At 52.0% G+C, this 20,000-nt stretch overlaps 2 protein-coding genes across 2 annotated transcripts; one reads left to right on the top strand and one right to left on the bottom strand.

The window, feature by feature from the left end:
• Positions 1 to 1,985: 1,985 nt before the first annotated feature.
• EAH_00018580 (kinesin motor domain-containing protein, putative) lies at positions 1,986 to 8,886 on the bottom strand (the record flags this gene model as incomplete). Its single annotated transcript, XM_013397431.1, has 14 exons — positions 1,986 to 2,230; positions 2,834 to 3,345; positions 3,436 to 3,504; positions 3,623 to 3,729; positions 3,973 to 4,067; positions 4,224 to 5,346; positions 5,497 to 6,329; positions 6,667 to 6,846; positions 6,972 to 7,049; positions 7,163 to 7,212; positions 7,435 to 7,561; positions 8,028 to 8,188; positions 8,450 to 8,640; positions 8,872 to 8,886. The coding sequence occupies 14 exons, from the start codon at positions 8,884 to 8,886 to the stop codon at positions 1,986 to 1,988; spliced, it is 3,786 nt and encodes a 1,261-aa protein (XP_013252885.1).
• A 6,532-nt stretch (positions 8,887 to 15,418) lies between these two features.
• EAH_00018570 (hypothetical protein, conserved) lies at positions 15,419 to 19,708 on the top strand (the record flags this gene model as incomplete). Its single annotated transcript, XM_013397430.1, has 4 exons — positions 15,419 to 17,497; positions 18,272 to 18,521; positions 18,918 to 19,290; positions 19,682 to 19,708. Coding segments are annotated over 4 exons (2,729 nt in total), but the record flags the coding sequence as incomplete, so codon positions are not given.
• Positions 19,709 to 20,000: the final 292 nt, after the last annotated feature.

The raw sequence follows: 20,000 nt of genomic DNA, 5'->3' as shown, positions 1-20,000 counted from the left end.
CATTGTCTCTGTTTCTATCTCTGTCCCTAGGGATATATTTTATATATTCTTATTCCTTGATGCACCTCCATTGTCTGTCTGTCTCCTTTATTATTATTATTATTGCTGCTGCTGATGTTGCTGCTGCTGCTGCTGCTGTTGCTGCTGCTGCTGCTGCTGCAGAGATAGAGCCTGAGAAGGTGGTGCTGCAGGTTATGTACATCGATACGGATCGCGGGGCTGTTATTATGTCAGACCCTAACTTTGATGAGGCATGTCTCCTTTTAAGTTTTTGTTTCTTTTGTCTCTTTCTATTTGCTTCTTTATTTCTTCTGCGTCTCCTTCCAGTTGTCTCCTCCACCATCTGTCTCCCCCTCGGTGTCTTCGTCTGTCCCTTTATCTGTCTCTTCATCTGTCCCTTTATCTGTCTCCTTCTCTGTGTCTTTATATTTATATCTATACATCTCTTTATCTGTCCCTGTCTGTCTCTTAAAGTGTCTCCTTTTATATCTTTTTCTGTCTTTCTTTGACTTACTAATCCTCTCAGTGTCTCTTCACCTGTCTCCTCCTGTCTCCTTTACTGTCCCTGTCTCTGTTTTATTGTTTGTTGTGTTGGGGTCTTTGTCTATTTGTGTACAGCTTCAGCTGTCTCTATTTACTCTTTTTGTTTGTATTTGTCTCCTCTTGCAGCTGTCTTCCCTTCCGGTGTCTCCTTTTGTCTTCTGCTGTCTCTGCAGGTCTCTGTCCCCCTCCGCCTTTTTGGGGGCCCCTCAATGGCTGAACATTTAACTCGTGGGTCTCTTATAAGCAAGGAGACAGACAGTTCTTTCTTTGGTTTGCTGCTCGATTGTTGCTGCTGCTGCGCTGTTGCTGCTGCTGCTGCTGTGCGGTTGCTACTGCCACTGAGCTGTTTCTCTTACTGTGTTGCTGCTGCCGTGCTGCTGCTGCTGCTGCTGTGCTGCTGCAGCGGAGCTGCAGGTGTCTGTGTGGATGCATGAGGGCGAGCCAGTGAAGGTCCAGCTGCCAACGTCTATTCTGACTCTGCTGAGGTGCGCTGGGGCTGCATGCATGCATGCAGCCCTTTAAGAGTGTGTCCCCTATCTGTGTCTCCCAGCAGCAGCAGCAGCCAGTAGCAGCAGCAGCAGCCAGTAGCAGCTAGCGAAATACAACGAAGCCTGCACCCCTAGCCCCTAAGCCTCAGGAGACAACGCCAGAGAAGGAGACACAAATGAGCAGCTGAGACGCTGTTACCAATAAACAATCCGTGGAGACACCTGGTTGCATGCATGCATTGCATGCATGCACGCATGCGTGCATGCATTTGTGCATGCGACAGCCCCAACATTTCTTTGAGGGTGCGCTTGTGTTGCGGTGTCTCTGCAGAGGAAAAAAATGAAAATAGGCAGACAAGGCGAAAGGAGACAAAACAAAACAAAAACAGCAACAAGCGAGGGGACACCTCGGGGCTTTGGGTTGTTTTGCATGCATGCATGCATACATGCATGAGCGGGACCCACAAAAGGTCTCTTTATATCTCTCTTTGTTTTTAAAAGAGAGACAAGATGCATACATGCATGCAGCGAGCAAAAGAGACAGACACAGAACAACAAAATGCTGCTGCATCCTGCAGCCTCCTCCCTCTCTGCCTCGTTAAGGGGCCTCTATCTAAACTTTAAAAAGGAGACACTTTAAGCTCGCTGTCTCCTCTACTCGGGTGTCTTTACAGCCCCAGCTGTCAGCCCCACAACCAGCAGCAACAGCTGGAGGGAGGGGACTGTTTGCTGCAGTTACTGCAGCACATGGGATCCCCAAGGGGGCCCCTGTTTATGAACAAACTACACTTATACAGCAGGCGCATGCATGCTGCTTTCAAGTGTACGTACACCTGAAAGCAGCATGTACAGGCACAAGCGCAGCAGGTTTGTCTCTACATGAGCTGAGGAGACACCTAAACGAGGGGACAGCGGGGAGACGCTGAAGCAAAAGGAGACACCAATAGATTTATATCACCCTGCCGTTGCGTCGACGTCCATAAAACACATATTCACCCCTGACAGGCGCTGCTGCTGCTGTTGCTGCTGCTGCTGTTGCTGCTGCTGCTGCTGCTGTTGGTGCTGCTGCTGGAAGGGGTCGTCGCATTCGAGTCCGGTGCCTTCGTCCGCGTCCCTATTCATTTTAGCTGCTGCTGTTGCTGCTGCTGGGGTATACTTTGCGTGTAGCAGCAGCTGCTGCTGCTGCAGCGGCGGAGAGCCTGCAGCGGGACGCACAGCAAAGAAGACTGTCTCCTCGGGGCCTTGCGGTGGAGGGCAGCAGCAAAAAAAAATGACAAAAGAGACAGACAGCAGCAGCAGCGCCTCCCTGCTGCCGCTGTTGCTGCCGAGGGGCCCCACCACACACATCGCAGACACAACAGCAACGCTACTTCTGGGGTGTATGGATGCTATGCATGCATATACACCCCAACAGGATAACAAAATGACATACAAAAATATACAACAAAACAGAAGAACATCCCTCCCGTCTCTCTTGCACCCCACAGCTACCATAGCCCTACAAAGCGGGGGCCCCTAGGAAGCCCCCCCTTGCGCGGCCCTCCTCCCTGAGGCCCCCCTGTGGGGCCCCACAGGGGCCCCACAGAGCCCTAAAGGGGGGTCCCCATATGGGCCCCCCCTCCCTAGGACCCCACAGGGGCCCCCCTAGAGCCCCACAGGGGGACCCCAGCTGAGGCCCTCCTCCCTGGGGGGGCCCCCCCTAGGGCCCCACAGGGGGGCCCCACACGGGGGCCCCCCAGCCTAGCGCCCCGCTGTGCGTTCGTTGCAAGAGGGTTCGTCTGGGGGCTGCATGGCGCGTAGACCGGCGGGGTGTAAAGGAGACAATCGGAGGTGTCCCTCAGGGGGAAGTTGCTGCAACTCTACCCCTGAAGGGGGGGGCCTCTTGCTTCTCATACTTGAGGAAGGAGACAGACTCTCCTCAATGGGGGCCCCAGGGGGCCCCTCCTCTGCAACAGCAGCAGAATCCAAAGGGAATGAAGGAGCAGGGGGCCCCCCCCGCACATCGCTAACCGGAGGAGACGAACTCCCCAGCCAACGCGGTGTACGTACACCCGAAGCTGCATGCGCAAGCCAGGCTACAAGACCACCCTCGCCCCCGCTGCGTCTCTCTCCAGCAGCAGCAGCAGCAGCAGGAACAGCAGCAACATCAGTAGACGCTGTTGCTGCTGCTGCTGCTGCTGTTGCTGCATTGGTGGGCGCTGCGCACTGCACAGCTTGAGGTGTATGTACAGGTGAAGGCGGCGCACCCTCTCGTATATCGACGATCCCGTCTCGAGCTGCTGCTGCTGCTTCACTGTCTCCTAAACCCTTTCCCCTGCGCAGCAGTAACAGCAGCAGCAACTCCAATATAGAACCAACAGCAACAGTAGAAGCAGCAGCAGAAACAACACGAGCAGCAGCTCACTTGCGCTCAGCCGCAGCTCCGAGGTAGCGGTGCAGCAGGCGTAGTTCTTCAGCTTGCAGCCAGCAGTGCCTGCAGCAGCAGCAGCAGGATCAGCAGCAGAGGGGATACTATGCTAGTAGCACAGCAGCAGCCTGTGGGGTCTGTAGCTAGCTAGCTAGCTGCTGCTGTCTCCGCACTGTCTCCTCACCGCATGCGCAGCAAACGCTTAAACTCCAACTCCATCTTCTGCCGCGCGTACTCAGCAAACTCAGCGCTGCATGGGTTGCCTTCATGCAGCCTGCACACCAGCTCGTCCTGCAGCAGCAGCAGCAGCAGCAGCAGCAGCAGCAGCAAGAGCAGCAGCAGCAATAGCAGGAAGGATAGCCATACACGAAACGCCCCTCGCAGCAGCAGCAAAAATGACGGGGCTTATCATCCAGCAGCAAGAAATAAACACGCGGCAGCAGCAGTAGCAGCAGAAGCAACAGCAACAGCAGCAACAACAGCAGCAGCAACAGCAGCAACAACAGCAGCAGCAACAGCAGCAACAAAGCTTACTTGCTGCCTCTCGTGGTGACCCTGAGCGCCGCTCCCCTCAGCCGCTCTCCCCCGCAGCAGCTCCAGCAGCCTCTTCATATAGTGCTGCCTGCGGGCTGCAGAAGCAGCAGCATCAACAGCAGCAGCAGCTGCTGCTGCACTTGCACGAGGGCCAAACAGCACCAGGCGTAGCTCCAGCAGCAGCAGCTACAACACCAGCAGCAGTAACAACAGCAACAGCAGCAACAGCAGCAACGAGAATGCTACCTTACCGCCAACCTGTGCTTGAAGGCCCTCGATCTGTGCTGCACTTAGAGACTCAATATCTGCTCCCTGTAAATTCTGCTGCAGCAAACGCGAGATGTCAAAGGGAGCTGCTGCTGCAGCAGCAGCAGCAGCGCTGCTTGCAGCATCCCCAGCAACATGTTGCTGCTCCGGAGACGGCAGCAACTGCTGCAGAAGAGACTTTGTGGGGTCTGGTTCCGTGCTGCTCCCCACTCCGGCCTTATACCGCAGCCTGCTGTTGCTGCTGCTGCTGCTACTGCTGCTGCTGCTGCTTCTGGGACGCAAGCTGCAGTACGGTGATGGAGACCCGCTGAGCCGCCGCACTCGCAACTCATTGAGGAGAGGAGGCAGCTGTGCTGCAGCTGCTGCTGCAGACTGGTCGTCCTGCAGCAGATCCTGCTGCAGCAGCTGCTGTTGCTGCAGCTGTTGCTGCAGCTGCTGCTGCTGCTCCTCCGTCTGGGGGCACTGCTCCGCTGCGTCAGCGTCTACTGCCATCCTGCGGGTATCAAAGGGCGACTCCTGAGCAGCAGCAGCAGCAGCAGCTGCTGCTGCTGCTGCTGCTAGACCTGCTGGCTCTTTCATAAAGATAAGTGTCTCCCCGTCGTCCCCTAAGATTCCGCGTTTGCTGCGCTGCTGCTGCTGCTGCTTCCTCAGCCAGGACTTGCGGAGCGCTGAAGTGTTAATGCCAGGGGTACCTGGGGGTCTCCTTTCACCAGGAGACTGTTTCTGCTGCTGCTGCTCCTGCTGCTGCTGCTGTTTGCTGCGGAGGGCAGTGCGGGTGCTGGGTGTCTCTGCTGATACCCCGTGGAGACTTTGTTTCCGTCCGGGGGCTGTTGTCTTCCTTGCTGCAGCTTGCTGCGCTGCTCGCTGCTGCTGCAGCTCTCTGGCGGTCATTGGGAGTTCGCCTCTTCCTGCTGCTGCTGTTTCTGCATCTCCAGCATCTGCAGCAGCAGCAGCATCAGCAGCAGCAGAAAGGGGTGATCCGCAAGCTGTAGACTTTGACAGACGAGACTGCCGAGGAGACAGCGTAACTTCTCTTGCAAGCCTCGAGGGGCCCCTGGGGCCCTGCAGTGGCTGCTGGAAAGAACCCAAAGGAGACGGTGGGGGCAGCTGCAGCAGCACACACGCAGCAGCAGCAACTCCTGCTGACCCCGGGATAAGCAGCAGCAGCAACAGCTAAACAGCACCGGCAGCTGTAGCTGCAGCAGCAGCCGCTGTAGCAGCAGCAGCAGCAGCAGCTGCTGGGGATATCTATCTTACTCCTGTAGCTTCCTGCATGCGGCGGGGGCTGTTTGCTTCCGCTGCTGTTCTTTTTGCTGCTGCAGCGTGGGCGCTCAAGGCGGTTTTCCTGGTGACACCTGCGCTCCTAATGAGCCTGGACCTGCTGCTGCTGCTGCTGCTGTTGCTGCTGCTGCTGCTGTTGCTGCTGAGATTAGAGGGGGCAGACGTCAAGGAGACACTTGAATTCAGGATAGGGGATCCAGAGCCCGAGGCCCGGGGGCCCCTACGGAGGCCCCCATAGGGCCCCAGAGGAGTTGGAGGAGGGAGACGAGGAGACACCTGGCAGGAAGGGAGCAGCAGATCGCTGCTTTTAATAGGAGACAGATCGTCTACTAGAGACGAGCCTCCTACTAAAGGGCTCAAAGGAGACCTCACGTTGCTGTCCCTTCCACCGGCCCCTTGCCCGTGCTGCTGCTGCTGCTGCTGTTGCTGCTGTTGCTGCTGCAGGGTTTCAGTGCCCGGGAGACCCTGCTGCTGCTGCTGTTGCTGTTGCTGCTGCATGCGGAAGTTTTTAACTCTGGAGGCGTATCTGAGTGTGTTTAAAGTTTGCTCGCAGCACGAAGAGGCTGGGGAGACAGTTGCAATCATAACGCTGCGGCTGCTGCGGCCTAGAAGCACCTCCCGCAGCACTTTAGTTAATTCAGAGTCTCTAAAGGGCACATGCAGCTTTTCTTTATCCATAGCTCTTATACATTCTTTTAAAGCTAATAGAGATCTATTAATACCCGCACCGTCTTGCTGCGTCTGCTTCGGCTGCTGTAAAGTATCAGCCCCACGCTCGCTCCCAGCCAAATCTATAAACACCAAACGACCTGCAGCAGCAGCAGCAGCAACAGCAGCAGCAGCAGCAGTAGTGGTAGGAATAGGAGGAGTAGTAGGAGAAGGGGGGGAGAGAAGGTGCAGTGAAGAAGAAAGAGTAATAGCGGAGAGAGACAGACAAGCAAAAACAAACAAATAAATCAAAGAGATGTTTGCTTCACCATGCCGAGCAGTTTACGCTTAGGGGCACAGCATGCATGCATATAATAAATATATGTATATTTATAATATACATTATATGTAATTGCTGTTGCTTCTCCAGCAGCAGAAGCAACAGCAACAAGAAGAGCAGCAGCAGAAGTAGCAGCAAGAGAAGCAGCAGCAGCATACCAACAGGAGCATCCGCATGATCAGAGGCACCAGAAGAAGCAGCAGCAAGAGCAGCATCACAAGCAGCAGCAGCAGCAGCAGCAGCAGCACCCTCACCTGCGACTTTGGATTGCTGGTTGCGGATATGAATCTGCAGCACTGCATGCGACCGCGAGGATTCATCATTGACGGAGTTTGCTCCTACAACAAACAGCTGCAGCAACCCAACAAGCCTTGCAGCAGCAGCAGCAACAACAGCAGCAACAGCAGCAGCAGCAGCAACGGCAGCGGCAGCAGCAGCAGCAGCAGCAGCAGCCGCAACTCACCGATCCGCCTCAACTCCATTCCACCCACAATTCGCCGCAGCAGCTCTTCTTTGCTGCCTACCTCATCCTCTCGCAAATCTGCAGCAGCAGCAGGAGCAGCAGCAACAGCAGCAACAGCGCGATCATTCAAGCGCAGCCCCATAATAAGAACAGCAGCAGCAGCAGCAGCAGCAGCAGCAGCAGGGGAGCACCTTTGACAACAACTTCTTTCTTGCCGTTCTCCAAAGCAGCAACGAGCTTCCTGAAGCAATTCAAAGAAACAGCAGCAGCAGCAGCAGCAGCAACAGCAGCAGCAGCAGCAGCACAACACCGCGACCCGTCAATCGCTGGAGTAAACCCGCAGCACGGCGCCCACATTTCAGCAGTACCACAGATAGCTGCAGCAACAGCAACAGCAGCAGCAGCAGCTGCAGCAACAGAAGCACCAGCAACAGGAGCAGCAGGAGCAGCAGCAGCAGCAGACCTATCTTGCAGCAAGTCAAAGAGTCTGCCGTTGTAGATCTCAAAGAAGGAGACATGCACCGTCTTCTTATCTTTTTCTTCTCGCATATATTGAAATATGTCGTGACAAGCCAACGCGAATACCCCCTCTGAGCCAACGCAAACCCTAAACCCTAAACCCTAAACCCTAGGCAGGCTTCAGCATATGGGTTAACCCTAAACCCTAAACCCTAGGCAGGCTTAAGCATATGGGTTGTAGTATTAGGGTTTAGGGTTTGAATAGGGGGGTAAGCGGGGTTTAGAATTTGTTCAGGAAAATTAGGGTTTAGGGTTTGGGTGGGGGAGTTAGTGTTTAGGGTTTGTTGAATAAGGGTTAATGCATTTTTGCTTGGTCTACATTTGAGGTTTTATGTGCATCGCTCATTAGGGTTTAGGGTTTAGGGTGGGAAACTGCATTTTTGCTTGCTATGAGGGTCTACATTTTGAGGTGTTGCATGCATCGCTCGTTAGGGTTTAGGGTTTAGGGTTTAGGGTTTAGAGTACGATCTTGTTGGGGTTCTGCTCCGTTTCCTTGGGGCCCTAACATAGTAAATGTCTTTCCGCTTCCTGTTTGACCGTAAGCAAAGAAGGAGCAGCTGGCGTCGCTGCGGCAGCAACTCTCTACTAAGGGCAGCACCGCCTGTCTGTACACCTCAGCGTTGCATGCAAACTCATCAAAGACGCGGTCCACGCGAAACTCGTGACGCTGCACATATGGAGTCAAATCCACCTTCTCCCTGCAGCAGCAGCAGCAGCAGCAGCAGCGGCAGTGTGAGCAGTGGCAGCAGCAGCGAGATTGACGAGGTGTATGCAGCAGAAACAGCTACTTCTGCTCCGGCAATATCATATACACCCCAGAGCTGCATATACACCTGAGAGCTGCATATACACTAGAGAACCGCATATACAACTGAGAGATGCATATACACCTGAGAGCTACGTATACACCTGAGAGCTGCATATACACCCCAAAGCTGCCCGTGCACCGCAGTTCTTACCTAGGCTCGTCTACGATGATTGTCTGTCCCCCTCTGACTCTAACGAGATCCGTATCTTTCCTCATCACCTCCAACGCACTCAAAGGCCTCTTACGAACCACCACAGCAATACGTGGCAGGGGGCCCCCTGGGGGGCCCCCAGGGGGGCCCCCCTGAGCCTCCCCCCCACTGACCGACTGGGGCTGTGCGCTCTGAAGCCAGAAGGAGCAAAAGGAGACAAAGGAAGGAGGGACAGAAGGTGTAGAGACAGCTGAGAAGCTGGGTGGGGCTGATGTGTCTCTATTCATTGTTTGTGCTGCTGTCTCTTCGTGAAGAGACAGCACCAGCGGGGCCCCGAATATGAGTGTATTCTAAGAGGTTAAAGGGGCCCCAAGATACAAGAGACAACAAGAGACAGCTGCAGCAGCAGCAAATTGAATTACCTCTTCAGACTTCATTGGTTAAGGCAGCAGTAGAAAGGAGACAAAAAATAAAAAGGAGACAAAAGGACAAGGAAGGGACGCGGGCCCCTCTGCTGCAGCTGCAGAACTTACAGGGCCCCCAGCTGCTGCTAAACCCCCCTATCAGCTTTCTCTGCTGCGTGCGGTGCTGCTGCTGAGGTGTACATACACCTCACCGTGCAGAGTCAGCTACTGGGTTGCCTTCAGGGGCCTCTCTTAGAGACAATGCAGCGGCTCGGGAGAGAGACTGCAGAGAATCTGTCGGCGAAGGAAGAGAGGGGAGATCAACCCACTACAGCTGAGGGTTTAGGGTTTAGGGTTTAGGGTTTAGGGTTTGGTGGCTGACGGGAGAGGCCCTCTCGCCCTCCCGCCTGGGCGCCCAGCAGAGGGTGCCGCAGGGTTTGTCCTCGTTGTGTGTTTCAGAGGCACCGACTAGGGTTTATAAATTAGGGTTTAGGGTTTAGGGTTTAGGGTTTGGGAGGGGCAGTTGCTGCTGCTGCTGCGGAGGGACAGGCAGCAGAGGCGACAGATAGGAAAGAGGAGTTGAGGCCCCTTAGCTCCTGTTTCTTCTGTTGCTGCTGCTCCTTTAAATGCTTAAATGCTTCATTATTTGCTGTGCTGCTGCTCTTTCTTGCTGCTTTAAGGGGGCCCCAGACAGCTGCAGCAACACCAACAACCCCACGGCTGGCCGCTGCCGACCTCTGTATACACACTCATTTGCGCTGCATGCAGGGGGCCCCCTTATTCTTTTTCTTTCTTTTCTCTCCTTTTTAAATATATCTTCTAGTAGAATTAGCAGCAGAAATAAGATTGGGGGGCCCCCTAGAAGGCCCCAGCAACCCCGCCGAGTGCTTCATACAAAGCCTTAGGGAGTAAAACAGGTGTATCTGCAGCTCTTCTCTTTGGGGTTTGTTTAGATTGTAGGGGCCCTTAAGAGGCCCTGTGCTCTGGGGTGTATGTGCAGCTTCGTCTGCTGCTTCAGGAGGGTTGCAGCACTATAACTGCATTGGAGGGCCTCACAGCCTTAGCAGAGGGCCATCATACATTGCAGTAGTCTCGACAACAATTATAATTTCAGTGGCATTGTTAAATAGCAGCAGATACACTCGCCTCCTGTCTCCATATATGCTGCGTACAGCAGCCAAAGGGCCTGGCCCTTGTGGTTGTTTCTCAAAAGAGAGGCAGGCCTCTCCGGGGTCTCAGCACTTGTTGCTGCAAGAACTGCTGCAAGGCAATCTTGCATGCAAGCATGAGGCCGAAGCCCCATTTGCTGCATGCATTAATACTGCAGGCAGTTGTTAATCATATTCCTTGTCCCCCGGTAGGCACCCTGTAAGCAAGTACAAATACTTACAACTTCACAGAGATTAGGCTGCAGTCCCTAGCAATGAGACAACCCAGCAATGCTCTGCTAGTGTTGTTTGGGGGCCCCAGTGATGCAGAGTTTTAGGGGGATTGTGTATAGGGCGTCCACACCTTAGGGAGGTTCTTTGGAAGAATCTCTGAGTGGTGGTGATTGGCTGTTTGCAGTTTGTTGTCCTAAAAGCAGTCTGAAGGACTCAAGAGAAAGCCCGGAGACAGGAGACAGGAGACAGAGACATCGTGCAGCAAAGCTGTAGGAGCGCAGCTGTCTCCTTGATGCAGCAAATATGGCTTTGAGAGAAAAGAGGCGGTGCTGCAGACAGAAGAGTCTAGTGGATGCGTTCTGCTGCTTCAGCGTTGATTATACAATTGTATAGTAGCCCCGTTCATTCACTAATATGGCCACCCCCTGGGGTTAGAGGCCCTCCTTTAATGGAGACAGCTCTGAGGGCTCTATCGGGCAGGTACACCTTCACGAGCATGTAGGGTTTAGGGTTTAGGGTTTAGTGTTGCCAGGTGCTCTTCTCCCCAGGGGAAGGGGAGGGGGGCTGTTAACGTCACGAGAGGCGACTGCAGGCGCAGCTTCTTCCAGAGGACTCTGCTGCTCGCGCGTCCACCCCTCTTGATGCTTAGAAGCAGACAGGGGGAAGGAGGCAGAAACAGAGACAGAGATGCATATATACACGGAGACAGAAATAGAGATGATGGAGACACTCATGGAGGAGGAGACAGAGTCAGGCGCAGATACCTCGATGTGGCAGTGCAATGCACACCACTTGGCCTATATCTCAGCTGCGCTGTTTACATCCGCGCCTCCATCCCCCGTTACTGAATCAAGAGGGCACGTAAATACTCTTGAAGAATTGTTTTGCATAAGCGACCCTCAGAAGCCCATTCCTTTTTTCGGCCCCACTTAATCTAATAATACTACTTCTTTTATGCTGCTTCTGCGAGTTGTTACATGTGCATCTAGTATATCGGGTGTCTCCTGTTGCTCCTTCTCTCAATGGCGGTGCTATCTTTTCGTTGGGGGAATTCGGAGACAGTTCAGTGACTCCCAGAACCCTTTTGAAAAAGCAGCTTTAAAGCTGTGGTGTCATATCCACGTTAGGGGTGAGCAGAGTATGCAAGCCAACGCGTAAGCCCGAGAACGAACAGTGAAAGGCCGAACCAACGCACGGCAAAAGTCTTCGGTTAATGGATCCTCTTCGCTCTTCTTAAATAGAGTATAGACCCAGCAGTGCTTTGTTGTAGGGAGAGTGCGTTAGCAACTATGTTGTTGGCGCCCCTGCAACGCGTGGCTGTACATTCCCCACAACACGGAATGCGTGGTTAAGACGCCAGGTCCGCCAGCGATTGATGACGGGTTTTACAGATGGGATAATTGCTTAAATGTTTAAGGGTAATGACTACACTTCATTACGCTTCACCTGGGAGTTTAGAGCTCCTCCTTTCGTTCCGGACACTTCTGCTCTCTCCCCGTGAACAAGTGTGAGTAGCGGGCGCTTATTTGGTGCTTTCTTTAGTAGCTGGCTTGAAAGAAGGCCTCACCCCAACTACTCTATCATTGGAATGGACTGCTAGGAAGAAGTGTTTATCAACATCGGGAGACGCAGGCGATCTCAGGTGTCTGATGAGGCTTCTGGTGTCTTCGCCTCCGGTCGCTCTTCAGGGGAGCTGTCTGTCCTTATTGAGTAAATCCATTGAAGAGACAGTCGAATGATTGAATGCAGAGACAAGCCTCCGGTATTGCAATGATCAATGAACTTAAACAGACGTCCGCATACAGGGATAGCAGCCACCTCAAAAAGGCCTTTATCTTCACCAGATCTGACTCGGCACCCGCCGCATATGCATGCAACCCTAAAACACTAATTGCTCGAATAAAGAGCTTTGAAGACCTTTACAAGCCCCTGCAACTCACTTACCAGTTGTAGAGTACACCGCGGGTGCAGCAAATATTCCTGCACATTTCTGTATCGTGCAGGCCATGCCTCTCTCGATGGGGGCAGCCCTACTACATAGCATTGTTACAGAAGGTCCGGGCCCACCTTTGGGCTCCTGTTCAATAAGAACTAGTGCGTCTCGTTGCAGGGTTATATATATAGCTTCCCTTGTATAAAATTTTAATTTCAATTTCTTAATAGCATTTGCTTGCCGCAGACCTGGGAGACAGTCCTGCGTCGCAGCACATGACGGACATCTCCCATAGTTTAGCTGCGCTGTGAAAGAGTGGTAGAATGCTTAGATAGTGCTACTCCTCTAGTGTCTCCCCTTTTAATAAAGTCCCCTCTAATAGTACCTGTAGCCCTTTAGGGTATACAACTCCCGATACAAGTACCCACGCTCCACCCATAAATATCTTCAAGGTCGGCTAAGGAGCCACCTTCACATCATTGGCCTTTGTTATTTACAAATACATTTTTCTCCTTATTATAATGCAGATATTGCTCATACTTTTATGCGATGAGGCTCTCAGATATTGATAGCCCCCAACGGGACAGCAAACAACTCGAGTCTGCGCTATGCAAGAGAAGAGGACTGCTGCAGATTTCACGAAGACTTCGAGTATAATATCTAAAGAGATTTTAGGGTTTAGGGTTTAGGGTTTAGAGTTACTAAGCAATGAATGCTATACACCAGGCGTTGTTGGGGTCCCTGCTCGCACCCCCCGCTTGCTGCATGCGGCGCTCCTTAGTGTAGCAAGGGTCATTGTTGTTAGGTGAGAACCATCTCTAGCTCAAATAGACTTATAATCTTTCAATGCTTATGTTTAAATTGAACAAAAATTCTTGTTTTATAACGAGACTATGAAGCGCCAGCAGCCGTTGCGCCTTCCCTACTCACTCTAGCCATAGAAGTACCTCTACTTTAAACACGAAAAGAAAAACAAAACCCCTCCATAGAGATGCCTCTACTTAACAGAAGAAAAGAGCAGCAAGAAAAGCAAGGGGCCACCCTCCCGTCCCCAATCACGCACTGTACAGCAGCAGAGACCGCGATCTCTACTAGCACACCTTACTGTAATTAGTGCTGCTTAGCAACGGCGCATGTAAGCGTAACCAAGCCCCAATTGCTGCATGCACTGACACTGTAGACAATTATCATATGCACACTTCTCCCTCATCAGTCTGCCTGCGAGCAAGTACAGACATCTACGCCCACCAACTACAAGATGAATATACTAGTGGGTATATACTCTACAGAACCTTGCAGCCATCAGACAAGAGACACTCTAACGCTCCTAATGACCCTGTAAGGGCTGTCCTTTGAATCTCTAGGGGCTGGAAGGCTGAGTAGTGAGGCTTGAACGGCCCTGTCTCCTTGCTTGCTTTGCGGTGGCGAGGAGACAGAAGCAGTGGAGCGACAGCTGGGAGTCCCTATAGGGGCCTTATTCGACTGTCTCCTCGCCGCTTCTGAGGGACAGAGGAAACAAATTGAAGGAGGAAAAGATTCTATGCTTGGAAGGCTGCAGCTACTGCAGCTGCTGTAGCTGCTGCAGCTGCTGCAGCTTGTGCTGCAGCTTGTGCTGCTGCACGGCCCGGGGAAGGAGACACATGGGCAGGTGTCCCCTGATCAGAAGAGCGGCAAACATTCCTTCCTGAGGCCCCTACATACCCCGTCTCCCTTCTATAAGAAGCAGCAGCAACAGCAGCAGCAGAGGCAGCAGCTCTGCAGCAGAAGGTGGGAGGGCCCCTGTCTCCGAGCAGCAGCAGGGGGCCCCGCTGCTGCTGCGGCGCCCAAAGATCTGTTAGGTTTAAATAAACATCTTGATGTCTTCCTTTGTCTTAAGTACAACTGTTTATAAATAACACTCTGGCATCGTTAGGCAGAGCAGCAAAAGAGGAGGAGCAGCAGCAGCTGCTGCTGCAGTGGTGTGTTGCTGCTCTCGCCAGCAGCAGCGGTCGCAGCGGCTGCGCAGCAGCAGCAGCAGCAGCCGGGGGCCTCTGAAGGAGACAGGGAGATGAAGCTGTCTTTGTTTGTGATTTAGGTAGAGTTTTTTGTCTCTTTTACTTCTTCTGTCTCCTACAACTCTCACGTGTACATACAGCTGCAGCAGGTCTGCTGCAGCTGCTGCCGAGGCTCGCACTCCGCTGCCTTCTTCTGATTTACCGATCTCTTTAGTATTTTCTAGAGTTTTTTTTTTAATTTTTATTTCTATACTTTGCAGGCGGAAGGTATAAGAAAGGGCGTTTAAAGCCCCCTGTCTACACACACACATACATACACCTCATTACACTGCAGCAGGGAGGTCCAGCGGTCTCCTGCTGCATCTCTCTTATCCTTCTGCTGTCTCTAAGAGGGACTCAGCCTACAGCAGACTCATCAGCAGCACCGCTGCTTGCAGCACCCACAGCAGCAACTGCTCCACCAGAAGCAACCGCAGCAACGCAGCAGTCACACCAAACGCAGTAGCCGCAGCAGCAGCTATAGCAGCAGCAGCAGCAGCAGCAGCAGCATCAACAGCAGCAGCAGCTACAGAAGTAACCGCAACGGAGCCAACACAAGCAGCAACAGAAGAAGAAGCGGGATCCGCCACACCATAAGTAGTACCAGCACCAGCAACAGCAACAGCAGCAGCAGCAGCAGCAGCAGCGCAGCAGCAACGCAGCAGCAGCTGCAACAGCTGCAACAGCTGCAGCGCCTGCAGCTCCCTCTACCACTTCGCTGCTGGCCCAACGCCTCCCGTTATTATTATTGTATTTCTGGGGATAGGAGACACCTTCAGCACTTGCTGCTGGAGACAGCAGCAGCACGCTGCTGCTGCGCAGCACGGCTTGCAGCTTTGCTATGGTAGTATTATTTTGCTGCTGAGGCGGCAGCCTTTTATTTTCTCCTTCTGCTGCTTATTGCGGATTCAATGCTGCACGGAGACACTCACGCCTCTAGGCACTTGCTGTTCGCCTCTGCAGCGGTCCCTAGAGCGCTGCAGCAGCAGCCTCACCATCTGCAGCAGCAGCAGCAGCAGGCTTTTGACCAGCAGCAGCACTGCCAGCAGGAGCAGTAGCACGAGCAGCAGCAGCAGCAGTACTAGCTGCATCAGCAGCATCCTGAAGCGCGCCACGAGCAGCCGCAGCAGTCTCAGTGGCAGGAGCAGCCGAAACACGCCCAGCAGCAGCAGCAGCAGCAGCAGCAGCAGCAGCAGCAGCAGGGGCTTTTATTGAAGATGGCAGCAGCACTGATATCGTTATTGAATGAAGCAGCGGGTGAATACGTTGAGTGCCTAGACAGGAGTCAGCTTGACTTCTCTGGTGCTTTAAGGGGGAAGTTGTTGCTGCGGCATTTGCAGTTAAAAGAAAAGATATTTGCTTCTTTAGGGCTTCCTATTGTACTTGAGTTTAATTATATAGGGTTTGTAGAAGCAAATATCTCTGTCTATGCATTGGGTAGCTCTCCTATACTTGCAGAGGTCAGGGATGTATTGCTGCTGCTGTCTATACAGCCGAGCGAGCAGTGGAGTGCTGACTCATTTCTTCAGGGTTATCCGCAGCAAAAAGCAGCAGCATTAGCAGCAGGAGAGTATAAAGCTTTGTTTTCATCCTTTGAGGGGGGTTTGCTGTGGCAGTTGCTGCTGCGGCTGCTCTCAAGCTTCACTGCACGTGTACGTAATGTACACCTCAGAATCGAAGACAGATGCAGCATCAGCAGCAAGCCATTCGCTATAGGTATTTGTTTAAAAGATGCTGTTCTGCATGCAGCCCCAAGAGGAGGGGACTTCGCAGAACAAGGTGTATGCCGATCTAATGGGGGGCTAGCTGATGATACTTTCTGCAAATTTATTTCTATTGATGGACTTGGTATATACATTGATTCATTAGCTGTCCCTCCATCAGTCTCTTCCCTGTCTCCTGAAGGTGTCTCCTCGCGGCACAGGCAAAGGAGACAGTCAAGGGCAACAAGAAGAAGCAGCAGCGGCAGCACCAGCAGCAGATTTAGGGCCCATTCAGCAGCAGACACACGCAGCTATAACGAACGCTGCAGAGAGGCTTATGAGGCTATTACCGCTCAAGTGCTGCAGGAGGAGACAAACGGAGACAGCAGAGGAGACAATGGGTTGCTGCTGCATGCACAAGAAGGAAAGGGAGACCCCCTCGCTCTCCACCTTCTTGCACAGAAGGCCCCTTGGAGTAGGGCGCAGGGGAGACAGCAAAAGGAGACAGTTCGCTGCTCGCCGCTGTCTCCTTTCTGCTGCAACGCAGCTTCCTCTCAGTCTCATTCGTGGGAGGAAGACCAACTGTCTCCTTCTACTTCCTGCATAGAGTGGCGGCGCCCCTCTGTTTCTGAGCTTCACCTCAGCAGAGACAGCAGCAGATGCAGCAGCAGCAGCAACAGCAGCAACAACGAAGACAGCAGCGATCGCAGCAGAAGCAGCAGCAGCAGCAGCAACGAGGAGACTACAGAAGGTGTCTCCTCCCCCTCGCGGAGACGGGTGACCCGCATCCCTGGACAGACAGACAGTTGGGTTCCTATACTGCGTCGCTACTGCTGCAAGCGCACCCCCACAGTCAACCCTGCTGCTGCTGCTGCTGCTGATGGTGCTCCTTCTGCTGCTGCAGCTGCAGACGGCTCCCCTGTCCGCAGCAGCAGCAGCCAGCAGCAACGTGGAGACACCCGCAGGCTCCGTTCCCATGGGTTTAATTCATTAAAGAGTTTTTCTTCTCTTCAGGTGTCTCCTAAAGAGGGTCTCCAGAGGGGAGGGGGCCCGGGGCCCCCCTCTAGCTTTGTTAGGAGACCCTCCTTCTTACCTCCTGTCTCCTCCGCGAGGAATGGGGGACCCAGGGAGGAGCTGCAGCAGCAGCAGTCAGAAGCAGCAACAGCAGCAGCAGCAGCTGGAGAAGCAGGCGATGCTGCTGAGTTCAGGGAGGCCCTAGAGCAACTCCCCAGCGAGCAGCATGAGGGCCTCCGCAATATCTACAGCAGCAGGAACAGCAACAGAGCAGCAGCAGACCAGACAGCAACAGCAGAAGACGGCTTCTATGACGCAGAGGAAGCCCCTCTTCCTGAAGGAGCAGCAACAGCAGCAGCAGCAGCAAAGCAACCCTTGGAAGCCTCGTCTGAGCCGACGCCCCTTCCACACCAACAACAGGAGCAACAGCAGCAGCAGCAACAGCAGCAGCAGCAGCAGCAGCAGGAAGCTGAGCATATGCAGCCGCTAGACAAGGAGAGGCTGGAGGAGTTTAGGAGTTTTCTGTCTTTGTTGTGGGACATACGCCATGAATATGTTTTGTGTCCTGACACCTTTAGGGTAAGGGGTTTCTGTCTCCTTTTGTCTCCTTTTGTCTCCTCCTGTCTCCTTTTGCCTCCTTTTGTCTCCTTTTGTCTCCTTTCGTCCTTATTTGTCTTCTTTTATCTCCATGTGTCTCCTTGTGTCTCCCTCTGTTTCCCTTTGTCTCCCTTTGTCGTTTGTTGTCTCCTGTTGTCTCCTTGTCTCTCCTGTTGTCTCCTTTTGCCTCCTCCAGTCTTCTTTTGTCTCCTCCCGTCTCCTTTTGTCTCCTTGTGCCTCCTTTTGTCTCCTTTTATCCCCATTTGCCGTTTGTTGTCTCCTTCTGTCTCCCCTTGTCTACGTTTGTCTCCCTCTGTCTCCTTTCTGTCCCCTTTGGCTCTGCTCGTTCATGCGGGGGCAGTCAGTGCTTCGTCTGACTCCTGCAGCTCTGCATCTGTCTCTTACTGCATGCCTTACTTGTTTTTGTGTATACTTTATAAAGTCTGTTTCATTATGTAAATGTATTATAATGCATGCGTTTAATTATGTGTATATTTTATTAGGTGTATGCTTCTGTTGGCTGTCTATGTATATCTGTGCACGTATTATAATGCATATACATATATATATATATATATATGTGAAATATATAGTAAATAATATATTTGTATATATATACACATATATTTATATGGGTATATATATATACATGCATATATCTATGTATATATATATATATTTATATGTATATATTCTGTGTGTAACAAAGCAAAAGCCTTATTAACTGAGATTATATGTGATATATTTTTTAATCAGGGCCAAGCGAAGTTATTCTTAACGCTGGTGCCGACACTGCCTCCCGATGGGCCCTTAGAGCGTTGCTGGAGCCCTTGGGGACAGCAGCGAGAAGCAGAGCGTCTTGAGAAAGAAAAAGAAGACAAGAAGCCTCCCTCTTCACTTCCTTCTTGCACTCTTTTCGTTACTTTACCCGCACTTAAACTCACACTCGAAGCTACACAGGCACTTCAACTCTGGAAATGGCTTGAATTCTGCTTCATACTACACGGTACCTAACCTACATGCATTTGCATGCATGCAAATGCATGCAAATGCATGCATGCATGCATGCATGCATGCATGCATGCATGCATGATGTTTAGTTTGCATGGATACACGGATGCATGCATGTGTCGGTGCTGGGCAGTTTTCATGCACGCATGCATGGGGATGCATGCAAATATGCTGTGCAGTTTCCATGCATGCATGCATACATGTATTCATAGAGCGTAGACTGCATGCATGCATGCATGCATACCTATTTGCATGCATGCATGCATGTCTATTTGCATGCATGCATGCATGCCTATATGCTTGTGTTTGCGTTGCATGCTCATACACTTCGTTTGAAGTATAAATATATATATATATATATTTCTTGTGGTTATTTGTTTGTTTTTCTTAGGGGCTTGGCAGGCAGGTCTGTTGGGGACTTTAGAGAAGGCCCGTGCGTCTCCAGGAGACACTCAAAGGTATCTCCTTTGCTGGCCTGTGAAGCTGCTGCGGTGTCCCCAACCTGTTGCTGTGCTGCGCGATGCTGAGCGTCTCCTTGTCTCTCAAGATGATGAAGAGCTAGCATCAAAGAACGAGACAGGTGTGCTTTTGCATCAACCCAAACACCAGCAGGGGCAGCAGCAGCAGCAGGGGCAGCAGCTGCTGTGCGAAGATGAACAGCAGCAGCACGGAGAAGAAGATGTGCTGGAGGGACTCGATACACTTGAAGCTGTTGATGCCTTCTGCAACTCTTTCGAAGAGAGACACTCTCTACAAGTCATCTGGTGCGCCCTCTCTCTCCCCCTGTGTGCATGCATGCATTTAAGTGTGCATAGGGAGGGGCTGCATGCATGCATTTAAGCATGCGCACGTACACGTATATACGCATGCATGCATGCATACATGCATACATGCACAGGAAGGTGCTGCTGCAGCGTGTATCGGCGCAGTTCGAGACAGAGGCAGGGGGACATCCAGCAGGAGATTGTCTGCTGGGGTGTATCTGTTTATATTACTAGTGGCGAGATGAATATACACTTGAGTATTTATACGTTTGTGTTTGTGTACTGTTAGTTGTTTGTTTCTTATGTCTTGTAGTAGATGTATAAATATCTTTTTTAAACTGTCTCCTTTACTGTCTCCTTTTGGAGTGTCTCCTTGTGTCTCCTTCTGCAGCGTGCTACGAGCAAAGGCCCTAAGGAGGTTAGTCGCATTAAGAGAACTGCTGGCTTCAAGAGAAGAGAGACAAAGCCCTTGGAGGAGAGCCTGGCAGTGGCTTTCTTGCGGTTTATTCAATAAACAACAAACAGTCGATCTCGCTGCAGCACAAGGAGACCCCAGAAAACTTGCTTCCGCAAGCGTTAGCCTCGTACAGGGACTCATTCAGTGAGCACACTTATATATATATATATATATATACATATGGATATATATATGCATATATATATCCATATATATATCCATATATATATATATATATATATATATATATATA

This window comes from Eimeria acervulina, genomic scaffold (assembly GCF_000499425.1).
Source record: "Eimeria acervulina Houghton genomic scaffold, Eah_scaff122, whole genome shotgun sequence".
NCBI classification, from domain to species: Eukaryota; Apicomplexa; class Conoidasida; order Eucoccidiorida; family Eimeriidae; genus Eimeria; species Eimeria acervulina.
This window is presented reverse-complemented; position numbering and strand designations above follow the sequence as displayed.